Here is an 11,379-nt window from a genome sequence, read left to right as displayed (position 1 = left end):
TGGGCCGCCCGCACGCCGGGCCCAAGATGGCGGCGGCCGCTAAGATGGAGGAGGCTGTGAGGGGCCCACGCTCCCACCCGCAGCTACGAGCGCCCGCGTGAGGGGTCGGCGCGGCAGAACCGCGACCAGTGGAACCCCGGCAGAGGCAGCTGGGCAGCCCCAGCTCCCCGTGCCCGCTGCGGCTGGCGGGGAGGCGGGACGCGCCCGCTGGCCCGCCCCGGCGCTGATGTCAGCGCGGTCGCTCCGCCCGCCGCCGCAGTGACAGCGACAGCTCCGCCCGGGCACAGTCGGGCCCAGCCCAGCCGAGCCGCGCAGCCGGACCGGGAGCGGCGCGGGCGGGCCGGTCATGGCCGACGACTTCGGCTTCTTTTCCTCATCCGAGGGCGCCGGCGCCGAGGAGGACCCGGCCGCCGCCTTTCTGGCCCAACAGGAGAGCGAGATCGCGGGCATCGAGAACGATGAGGGCTTCGGGCCGACCGACGGCGAGGCGGCCGCCGCCCCGGGCGGGCAAGCGGCCCCGCCGGAACAGGGTGAGTACGGCCTCGGGGGCCGCCCGGCTGCGCTCCCGCTGGGTACGGGCGGGCTGCCGACCTCGTGAGCTGTGCCCCCTCCTGCCTCGAGGGCTCGGAAGGGTCCTCCGAGCCGCACCCACGCGGGTCTGGGGTCTCCGGGGGATGCAGAGCATCCCCGATGGGTGATGGGGTCTGTGCTGCACCTCATGGGCCGGTGACGGGGTGAGCCGGTGGGCTAGGTTGGCATCCCAGCAAGGGCTGTCTGGGCCTGTGCTTGGGCCCAAAGGGCTTCTCGAACCTCGGGATGTGGAGCTTAGGATTCTAAATTGGGCTGTGCCAGCAATGGGGCGATTTCTCCCCCTTGTGCTCAGGCTGGGTTTCCCGGATTGGATGGACTCCCGACTCCATGTTTCATTGCTCCCAGCTATGGCAGTGTAAAAGGCGTCCAGGCGGCACTGAGGAGCAATGACAGCCTTGTCACTGTCCCCACGGATAGGAGAGCCCTTTGGGATATAAAATGGAAGATATTGCCATTGGGAAGTTGTTGTCCCAGGCCCTGCAGGTAGAATGTGCTAATTCTGATCTCTTGCCTCCAGTCTGCGGGGGCTCTGGTGTTTGCTCTCCGCGTGGACATAGGGACAGTGTTTCCACAGGGCTCTGACTCCTTCCCCTAACGCAGGCCCACAGGGTCTCCTCATGCTGGCTGTGGAGCAGTGGTTTTGCAGCACTGCACACAGGGTCATGGAGGCAGATCTGGGCCCTGAGAGGTGTTGACAGACGCAGTGATAAATGCAGTCAGACAGGCTGGAGCTGGGTGTAGTCGTGGGGGTGAGCATCTTGGGGACAGTGCTGGCCTGAGCTGTACTGTGTCTGTGCCTGCAGCTGGCTGGCCAGGAGAAGTCCCATGGTCACTGGGGAAAGCTCAAAGCCCAGAGTGTGACTCCTTCAAAGCCTCTTCTCTCCTGGCAGCAAAAAGCCCCCTGCCTGGGCTGGCTTTGTGACCCTGGCGTGCAGCTCTCTGGGGCTGCGGGGGCAGAACGGTGCCTCATTTCCAACCCTGACCTTGCTGCTCATCCCAGGTGGGCTGCCAAAGACCTTGGCCTGCAGGCATGCCCTCCTGTCCCAGTGGAGCACATGGAGTGCTTCCATGGGCCATGTCTCTGGAGAGTTCGCTCGGCACTTGGTGGGCAGCTCTTGGATCAGCCATGTCTATCGGCAGCCTCTGCAGGTTGGAGTTGGTCGGGTTGTCTTTCTACAGTCAGAGCAGCAGCCTCTGTCAGTCTTGTGCTAGAACAGTTTTCTCCTCTTTTCTAAGATAAGATAAACCGCTAGTGAAAACACCATAAAGACATAAATGCCTGCAGAGGTTTGTGTGGGAGAGAGAGGTGCTTGCTGAATCCCACCAAGGACAGGGCACTGTGGGAGTGTTGTGGATGAGTATGCTGGGCTGAAAATGGCACAAATAAACTCCCAGGAACTGATTTAATGTAGTTTCTTGAATACCAGCCCTTCTGGAATCACCTGCAGCTGCCATAGGTGTGTTTTTCCTTTTGTCTTCCTTTTTCTTGAGCAGGTTTCCAGAACGGAGGAGCCACTGTCAATGGAGATGTCTTTCAGGTGAGAACCCAGCCTTTTCCCAGCCCAGGGCTGCTAAGGGTGATTGAGTGGGTGTGGGGCCAGCATTCTGCTGCTCTGCCCCCAGCATTGACTGGAGTTTGCTATCCAGCTGCAGAACAGCTACGGTGCTCCTGGAAAGGTCTGGGTCTCCTGTGGGAGTCCTGGCTGCTCCATTCTCTTTGAGGAGAAGATGTGTCCCACCTGCCATGACCTGCCCCACATCTGTTTGCAGGTGGCTTGTGCCATGAAGGAGTGCCTGGGCCCTAAGAGCAGGTGACAAATCCTCCATTCCCCACGGAAGCCCCTCTCTCCAGCCTGGGTAGCTTCTGGAGGCCTATGGGGCAGGCAGGAGCATCTGTTGGCAGAGGCCAGAGTCAGATCAGAGCTGCCATGGGACACTTGCATCTCCCATGAAAACCACTTGTCCCATGGCCAGGGATGTTTTGGGGGACCCACCTGGGTCTCAGATCCTTCTGGGAGCCTAAAGCCCAGCTCTGCTGTCAGCTGTGCCACCGTTTGACAAGCCCTTCACCCCACTTGCTACCCAGCAATGGGGCATATGCACTGTCCATGCCTGGTTTACAGGATGATAATCGCATCAGTAATGGGACAGACTTAATTAGATTGAGGATCTTGGAAGAAAGCTGTAATCTCATTGCTGAGCTCAGTGTCAGACTGGGCATCTGGCCAGTGGAAGATGTTAGGGGAGGTGCTGAGCCAGTGTGGTACAGGGCCTGGCTGGGCCGTGTAGGCACCTTGGTCCAGGAGTGAGGGAAGCAGCTCAGTGCCAGGGCTGCCTGTGCCCCAGTGAGGGCCAGGGAATCCCTGGGGTGTGGTTCCAAGGCCAGTGGCTGTCCTGTGCTGTGGGGCTGCCTGGAGGATGCAAGAGCTGCAGTGGCAGTGAGCAGCAGGTCAGGGAGGGAAAAGCTAGGAAGGCTTTAGGTGACAGGGCCTGAGGCTCGGACAGCAGGTTGAGCAGCACTTTGGGAACACTGTCCCACATGTCCCAAGCTGTCACCCTTCGTACCTCCTATCTTGGGTTGTCAGTGCTGGGAGTGTGGAGTCCTGACTGCTGCCAGCCCTTGGAGGTGGCTGGGCTGGGCTGTGGGAAGAGCTGGTGCTGATGGCGAGGTGCTCCTGTCCTGCAGGAGTCCAACGGCCCCACGGATGCCTATGCAGCCATAGCCAAGGCTGACCGGCTGACCCAGGAACCTGAGAGCATCCGCAAATGGAGGGAGGAGCAGAAGAAGCGCCTGGAGGAGCTGGGTGAGACCCAAGGCCATGTGTGGCAATGCTTGTGGCACCCCGTGACATGGCAGTCAGGGCCCTTGGGGTCCCTCACCTCTTAGTGACCCTGCTGCATCCCAGAGAGATGTCTCGTGTCCTTGCCAAAGATATACTATCCTTGGGGCAGTGCTGCTTTTTGCCAGTATTGTTGGGGACTGGGGACAGGTCTGGGGGGCTGCAGCTGTCCTGCCTGCTGAGGGGCTGCCCAGCACACCCAGCAGATGCCATTGTAGCTGATAGGCTCTGTCTCACTTGGGCCTTAGATGCGGCATCGAAGGTGACTGAGCAGGAATGGCGTGAGAAGGCCAAGAAGGACCTGGAGGAATGGAACCTGCGTCAGAATGAGCAGATGGAGAAGAACCGAGCAAACAACAGGTATGTCAGGTTTGGCATGGCTAAGAGGACTGTCTGCCTTCCTGGGATGTTTGGCAGCCTCTTTCCCCACAGTGGGGCTTTGCCCTGCAGGGACAGAGCCTTGCCAAGTAAGGGGAGAGGCCTCAGGTCTTGGAGTGGCTCTGGTGGCTGTGTAGAGCCTCCTTGGCTGGGGCCACTCTGGCATCACCCTGGGATCTCAGTGCCTCCTGCCCCTGCATGGGGCTCACAGGGGGGACAGGGTTGGGCTCCAGGTTCTCCTGGTGTGCTGCAGCGTGTGGGTCACACTCTTTGGGAGAACTAACCCCTTCTGTTCTCTTTCTAACCCTCTGCCTGCCTGTCGCTCCGCTCCGCTCTCTCTCTCTCTGTGCCCGGGGCTAGGATCGCTGACAAAGCCTTTTACCAGCAGCCGGACGCCGATATCATTGGCTACGTGTATGTGCCTCCTACAGACCATATCCTGCCCCACAGGCTCGTGGGGTTCTGGCTCCAACACTGCCTGCCCAGCCAAGGGAAGGGGGGATGCTGGGTGGTACTGGGTTCTGGTGAGGTACCAGAGGGAGTATGATGCAGCTGAGTGTCTCCAAATGGTGGAGTTCTAGGATATGAGTGGAGCTCCTAGAAATGCCTCTGTGGTAGCTGGTTGAAGACACAGAGCTGTGGGCTCATATGCCTTTTTGGGGATTGCTCTATGGGGTGGAGAAGTCTTGGGAGCAGGTGGACACTCCAGTACCCCTGGGTGAATGCAGCCAAAGGCAGACTTGAGCATCATGTGTCTCTGGGTCCTAGAGGACACTGAATGCATCAGATGGAGTAAAGGGACAGGACGCAGGGACAGAAGGGTTTTTAAGAGAGAATGAAGAGTCTCCTGGGAAAGGGCTCTGCCAGTGACAACCCTCCATGTCTCTGCAGGGCCTCGGAGGAAGCATTCCTGAAGGAGTCCAAGGAGGAGACCCCAGGCTCTGAGTGGGAGAAGGTGGCCCAGCTGTGTGATTTCAATCCCAAGAGCAGCAAGCAGAGCAAGGATGTCTCGCGGATGCGCTCGGTGCTCATCTCTCTCAAACAGACGCCCCTGTCCCGTTAGCTGTGCCTGGCACAGCCGGGAGCACAGTGGGCATGGCTGGGCTCACTGAGCCAGGCTGCTTCAGGGGCCGGCCCAGGAAGGGCCTCCTGCTGCCTGCTCCCTGATCTGCGCCTCGGCTGTGCTCGAGTCACTGGTTATATAACTCTCCCCATGGTTTTCCTTTGCTTAAAAGGTGCATCGGTCTCTTTTTACACTTATTTATAAATCACTGTGGCATTTCCCCGGGAAGCGGCACTGGGTGGCAGAGCTGAGTTAGTGGGGAAGCCCCAGTCCAGGCTCTGCAAGTAGTTTCATCTGAGGGCCTGGCTGAGTGAGCAGGGAGTATCCCATCCTGTGTTCCCCACCTCAGCCCTGTGCTAGGAGTAAACCGGCCTGTGGCTGTCCTGGCCAGACCCATGTCCTGGCCTCAGTCATAGCCCTGAGGCAGGGATCCCAGTGGGACCCTGGGCTGTTGTCTGCCTTTCCCACAAGGTTTAGAGCAGAACTGGAGCAGGGCTGGGAGGGTGGAGAAACAGCCCTGGCTCGGTTCCACACTGCTGGGTCCTGCAGGGAGCATGGCTACAGCATGACACTGCCAGAGTGGCAGGGACTGAGCAATGTGAGTACAGGTACTCAGGTTGGACCTGGACTGCCAGCAGCTGCCCCAAGCCCATCAGAACTCTGCCCAGCCTGGCTATGCACCCCAAAAACTGGTGGGGCTCTAGTGTCCATGTCCCATCTATCCTGCAGTGCTGGCAGCACAGTGGTGTGGGTCACTGGGAAGGGACTATGGGGGGAGTGTGCAGGATGTTTCCTGTCCTTTCCCCATGAACACCAGCAGTTGGGAATGTGGGATGCCAGGCTTTTTGGGACCCTTGGCTTTGCTCTGCTCCTTCCCTTGCTATTAGAATGGGAGACGGAGGCTCTGTAGTTGCAGGGAAGGAGGTTAGAAGGTCCAGCTGCTGTGGGGCAGGTCAAGCCCACCAGCTTCCTAACTCAGTGGCCCAGAGCAGGGTTGGGCAGAGTTCTGGTGCTTGTACTGTCCCTGAGAACAACCTGCACATGTGTCTGCAGCTGCTCTGCCCCCCCAGATTTGCCCACCTAAGGCAGTGGGGGGAGATGCCTCAGACCTGCTCCCTGCTCCAACTTTCTCTCCTCTGCTTGGCAGGGATGGCACCAGCCCTGGGAACCTGCACAACTCCCAGGTAGCAGGAGGACAGCCTTGAGCTTGTGTCCTTGGTCTGGCCTGTTGGGGCCTTGGGAAGGGCTTGCAGCAGGTGGGGGGACATAGAGCAGAGCCCACAAAATATGCACTTGAGCTCCTCTGTAGAGCCCTGCTCAGCTGGAAATCAAGTGTGCAGAGCTCTCCTGCCCTGCAGCTGTGGCTTCAGGGCCAGAATGTCACCTGTCCTGCTGCTGCAGCTGTGGGGGGTGCCTGAGCTCCTGTGGCTCTGGGGCATGATCTCACCAATGGGCTGGGAAGGGAAATGGGTATGTAGGGAATCACTTGGTGTTGTGTGTTGGGACTGTGCCCCCTGCCCGTAGGGCTGGTCGTTCCTGCCTGGCTGCCCTGAGCTCCAGCATGCATAGGCAGCTCTGCTGTGCTGCAGGACACCTGGGGACTCGGCTGCCTGCCTCAGCCTTTCATTGCAGGGCAGTGGGAAGCGCCCCTGGCTGCTTCTGGGGGGCAGCATGTCCCCCCCATGCTCTGTCCCTCCAGCCCCTGCAGGCAGCTGGGCCCGAGTCCCCCAGCTGCCATGTGCTCCGTGTCAGGCCGGGGCAGCTCTCGGGGAGCCGTGCCCACAGCTGTTCTACATCCCCTCGGCTTTGGTATCTGTGACTGTCCAAATTACCTGTTACAATAAACCGACATCTCCAATCCAACAGGGCACTGTCATCTTTCTGGATTTGGGACACACATGCTATGCTTTGGAGAAGCCCTAGCCATGAAGCCTGCTGTGGAAAGGATGGAGCTGGAGGAGAAACATCCTACAGGAAAAAATAGGAGTGAGGGGAAGGCTGGAAGGTTTGCATACAGATGGGTCAGAAGCAGTGGCAGCAGGACCAGGGGCTCGGCTGTCCCCCCAAAGAGCTGCAAGCTCTGGCTTGTCCAGACAGGCTGAGCTGCTGCTCTGTCCACTGCACCCTCTTCCACCTGCCAAGGGATTGTGCCCACCTGCTGCTTCTCACATCCCTGCCCCAAGCTGTCCTGGTTGGAAATAATGAGGCAGCCAAAAGCAGTTTCATCTGGGAAAGATGTCCTGCACAGGCAGCCAGGGAGGGAAGACAGGCAGCAACCTGGAATCCCTGGTGCTGAGGTGGATCTCACCCTGCTCAGCACTGGCAGTGGCTTGTCACCCACCCTCACTTCTCAGAGGTCAGCTCTGGTGGCAAGAGCGTTCTGTCTCTCTTTGCCAATTCCCTGGACAGGACAGGACAGGACAAACCAGGTGCTTGCTTGCAGACAGAGGGTTCACCCCTCAGCCTGTCCTTGTAAGGGCTCTGCACAGCTGGGGCACAGGCATCAACTCAGACACCCAGAGGGCAACACTTGGAAACAGCTCAGGCTGCTCAGTGAAGTGTTTCAGCACAGGCAGAGGTGTCTGCGCCCCTTCCCCTGCAGTATGAGCTGCTGCAGCCACAGCACAGTGAACAGACTGGCCCTGTGTTCTCCCAGCTCTGTGGCTCTGGCATGGGAGAGTGAAGCCTCATGCATCACCAAATGCCCTGGTATGATCCTAAGCCAACAGTGGGACCATGTTTGTCAGGACACAGGCAGTGCAGGTCCCTGTGGGAACAGGGCACTGCTCTGCAGCCAGCAGGGACCAACTCCCCTGCAAGAGCAGCTGAAGCAGCAGCACATCCCAGAGAACACAACCAGACCTTATTTCGTAAAGTTCCCAACTTGTTTTCACTGGGAGTTGAATCTCTTGTGTCCTACTTGTATCACCACAGCTTCAAGACAGCCATGCCCACTCCCTTTTCTCCCTGCACTGTTTACTGTTGTGGTTTCTCCGTGCTCTGCAATCCAGTATCAGTCAGAATCTTGCTGCAATTCACTTTATTACTCACTAGTTTCAACTGAACAGGTCACACAACCTCCCAAACTGCCTCCCCCACTGCCTATGGACTCTGTCTTGTCACGACCAAGCCATAAACAGCTGTTCTTTCCTCATGAGCAGCTCATTTCTCAAATGCTGATGCACTGCCTGACTACACCCCACCTCAGACCACAACCCAGACGACACAATTTTATCAGCCTATGATAGCATCAAGCAGGGACAAGAGGTCTGACAGGGGTGGTGACATGCAGCCTCAGTGCTACAGGAGGATGAGCTCTCAGGGAAATAAAAAAAAAATGCCACAGCCCAAATTACATATTAATCCCAGAGTGTATTCACCCCATTTCCAGTGCTCCATAACTGGCTCCACCTAGACATCACAACAGTCTCAGAAAACTCCATCCACAGTCAGGATCCACCCTGCCACCGGGAACTGGTAGAAGACGCTTGCTCGTAGCCGTAGCTTTGCTCTTGTTCGATGTCACTGCCGGGATTTGATGGCCGTGGCCACCATGCCCCCCAGCAGGGCGGCGAAGGTGAAGCCCTGGGCCACCACACGCGCCCGCATCAGCAGCTGGGAGCGCCGGGTGTTGCCTTTCCTGAAGCTGATCAGTCCGTAGGCCAGGATGCTGACGGTGCACAGGCAGCCTGAGGGGAAGGACGGGGGCTGTGAGGCGCGGCTTCTCCCGGGCCTGAGCGCTGCCGGCCGGTTCCACAGCACCCCAAACCCGAGCCGCGCCTCCCCGGCGGGCAACCGGGCCGGGGCTCAGGGATCGACCCCTCACCAGCGACCACCGCCCCGGCCCTCGCCCCTCACCCAGCCTCCGTCCCGCCACACCCCGCCCCACCCTCACCGAGGGGCACCAGGGGGTTCTCGCGGGTCTTGCGCAGGAACTTCTCCGAGAATCCCTCCTCAGGGAACGTGGGGAGCGGGCTGGGCTCCAGCGGCGGGGGCGGCCCGGCCGCCATGGCCAAGGTGACAACAGCGGCCCTTCCCGGCTGCCGTAGCCCCCGCCTCCGACGCAGTGTATGCCGGGGATTGCAGTCCGAGGCAGCACACTTATCGAGCGGCGTCGCTGTCTCGGAACTACACTTCCCGTGGTGCCCCGCGGCGCGCCCGGCAGCCCGGCGGTCGGCCTGCGTGTGTCCGCCATGCCGAAGGCCAAGGGGAAGAGCCGGCGGCACAAATATTCCTACAACCTCAACCGCAAGCGGCTCTACCGCAGCGCCCGCCGCCGCGCCGCGCCCCGCATCGCCTGGTGAGCGCGGGGGACGCGGGCCGAGCGTGGGCTGGGGCAGGGAGGCCGGGAGCCGCTGCACGTGTCGGTGGGGAGGGGGAAGCGCACCCCGCGTGAGGGGAGCACAGCCGTGATGTCCCTTGTCCCCGCGCAGCTCGCACATCCGCCATGCCTGGGACCCGCGCAAGTCGATGGCGCAGAACCTGGCCGAGATGGGCCTGGCCGAGGACCCCAACAAGGCTCTCCCCATCCCGAAGAAGCTGCTGGTAAGTGTGGTGAGGGAGGGTTTGGCGGGGACCGCTCCTTTATGGGGGATGGAGGAGTTTGGGGGAAGCAGGGCGGAAAACAACCAACTTCGGAGCGTGGGGCAGCTGGCTCTGGATCGGTCTCTGGCGGTGGGCACGGTTCTTGTCTTGATTTACACGCTTATGTCACCAAGATCGTGGCGTGGGAACGAGCTACAGCGCCACGGAGACATAGTGGACTTTAGAACAAATATAAATAACGTCAGTCAATCTCCGGGGACTTGCCAGAGACAGGTGGGGTTTGCAATGCTGCAGCCAAGTTCCTCCTGATAACAAAGAAAGGCTCCTTGTATATAGCAATACCAGCCTGGCCCATCTGCATCAGAGGGCAGCGCTTCCAGGTGAAAGGTTTCCATGAAACTCAAGGAAAAAAATAGGAGTGACCTTGTTTGCCATTTGTCTCCATTCACACAGCGTTTCTCAGCTGACAGCTTTGCCGATTAACCAGTTTAATGGCACAAATAAAGCTCTGCTTAAACCAGCTGGGATTTCCTGCCCCTTGCAGCCTTGTAGAAGAGCTTGGACTTTTGGGAGCAATATGTGGGTACACAGTACTGTTCCAAATGGACTTTTCTTTAGTTGTTTTTTTTCTAACTCAGGGGATGGAAGCAGAAAATGCTGGACAACAGCCAGGAAAGAAAATAGTGCGGAAGCCATACGTGGTGAATGGTCAGTGTTGCATTTGGGGTTCTTGGATTATTTTGTCATTCTGTGCTGTGCAGGGGTAGGGAATGGCGTTATTTCTTGTCCAGCCCTGTGGAGGAGTACGTCTTTTCCACAGTATTTGTCCCTGCAGCCTCAAGAGGGCTCTTATCCCTGTGGAATGTGCTGGTGACAAGGAACCGTGGCTGCAGTGCCTCGTGTTTTAGAGGTGGGCTGGGCAGCTCTGAGCAGTGACTCTCTGCACGCTGTGCTGAAAGGGTCTGCTCCTCATATGTGAGCTGGAGAGGAGCTGCAGTGCAGGCCTGGATGCCTGCAGCCCATGCAGAGGGCTGTTATCTTGGCCATTTTCCTGCTGGGAAGTGTCCCTGTGTGATGAGAAGTGCAGATGGAATTGACCTTGGGGAGAGGCTGGGTACCTCTGAAGTGTTGTTGCTTCTTCCCCTGCCTCATTCTGCCTCTGCCCTCTGCCTAGAGATGGAAGTGGAAGCCAGCCTCCCTGAGAAGAAGTCGAACACACTGTCACGAGACCTCATTGACTATGTGCGATACATGATCCAGAACCATGGGGAGAACTACAAGGTACGTCCTGGCTGTCCCAGAGCAAGGAGCACCCAGAGTGATTCACTCCTGGACCTTCCCATCAGCAGGATGGGAACTGCTAATCCTCTCTGTCCTGGATCCTGTTTTGCAGTCAGCTGACTGTTAAGGGAAAACAACGCTTGGAACTGTGGGCAGAACTGTGTCTGAGTCAGGCAGTGATCACTCTGGTGTGGGTGGGCTGGTTTGGGGTTTGCTGTTGGGGCTCCTCCTCTGATTTACCCTCTCCTTTGTCACAGGAAATGGCTCGGGATGAGAAGAACTACTACCAGGATACCCCCAAACAGATTAAGAGAAAAATCAATGTGTACAAGAATTTCTATCCTGAGGAATACAAGAATTTCGTTGAATCACTCAAGACAGAAAAAATGGAAGTGCAGTGACTGCTCTTTTTCCTCAGGTTTACCTGCAAGTACAGGCTTGACGTGACCCTTTCCCAAACTGGAAGAAGTTTGGAATGGTGATGGAGAAAGGACCCTCATTAGACAGAGATGGTTATAATTAACCATGGAAGTCTCTGGCACTGGCACAGTCAGTGTGACTGTGCTGTGCTGCTCACTTTCTGTGTTGCAGCCAGCACTTCTTTTGCTATGCTAAAATAAAATATTCTTTCTAGCTGGTTGTGAATGTCTTGCTTGTGGGCTTGGTGCATTCCTGTTTTGG

At 58.2% G+C, this 11,379-nt stretch overlaps 3 protein-coding genes across 4 annotated transcripts; 2 read left to right on the top strand and 1 right to left on the bottom strand.

The window, feature by feature from the left end:
* Nucleotides 1–209: 209 nt before the first annotated feature.
* Nucleotides 210–6,733, top strand: CLTB (clathrin light chain B). 2 transcript variants are annotated; one of them, XM_085073879.1, is made up of 6 exons: nt 210–530; nt 2,086–2,129; nt 3,278–3,395; nt 3,680–3,791; nt 4,170–4,223; nt 4,701–6,733. In XM_085073879.1, exons 1-6 carry the CDS (start codon nt 347–349, stop codon nt 4,870–4,872), a joined length of 684 nt encoding a protein of 227 aa, XP_084930005.1. In that variant the 5' UTR covers nt 210–346; the 3' UTR covers nt 4,873–6,733. The 2 variants fall into 2 exon arrangements, with proteins under 2 accessions (XP_084930005.1, XP_084930006.1); XM_085073880.1 differs by lacking the exon at nt 4,170–4,223 and having other exon boundaries at nt 211–530.
* A 1,491-nt stretch (nt 6,734–8,224) lies between these two features.
* Nucleotides 8,225–8,943, bottom strand: HIGD2A (HIG1 hypoxia inducible domain family member 2A). The gene is made up of 2 exons (XM_085073878.1): nt 8,768–8,943; nt 8,225–8,561 (listed from the first exon to the last, which is right to left on the bottom strand). Exons 1-2 carry the CDS (start codon nt 8,880–8,882, stop codon nt 8,395–8,397), a joined length of 282 nt encoding a protein of 93 aa, XP_084930004.1. The 5' UTR covers nt 8,883–8,943; the 3' UTR covers nt 8,225–8,394.
* A 67-nt stretch (nt 8,944–9,010) lies between these two features.
* Nucleotides 9,011–11,331, top strand: NOP16 (NOP16 nucleolar protein). Its single transcript, XM_085073881.1, has 5 exons — nt 9,011–9,172; nt 9,306–9,417; nt 10,056–10,125; nt 10,592–10,698; nt 10,956–11,331. Exons 1-5 carry the CDS (start codon nt 9,066–9,068, stop codon nt 11,097–11,099), a joined length of 540 nt encoding a protein of 179 aa, XP_084930007.1. The 5' UTR covers nt 9,011–9,065; the 3' UTR covers nt 11,100–11,331.
* Nucleotides 11,332–11,379: the final 48 nt, after the last annotated feature.

The sequence above is a fragment of the Lichenostomus cassidix genome, chromosome 13 (genome assembly GCF_008360975.1).
Source record: "Lichenostomus cassidix isolate B80296 chromosome 13, HeHo_3.0, whole genome shotgun sequence".
Taxonomy (NCBI): Eukaryota; Metazoa; Chordata; class Aves; order Passeriformes; family Meliphagidae; genus Lichenostomus; species Lichenostomus cassidix.
This window is presented reverse-complemented; position numbering and strand designations above follow the sequence as displayed.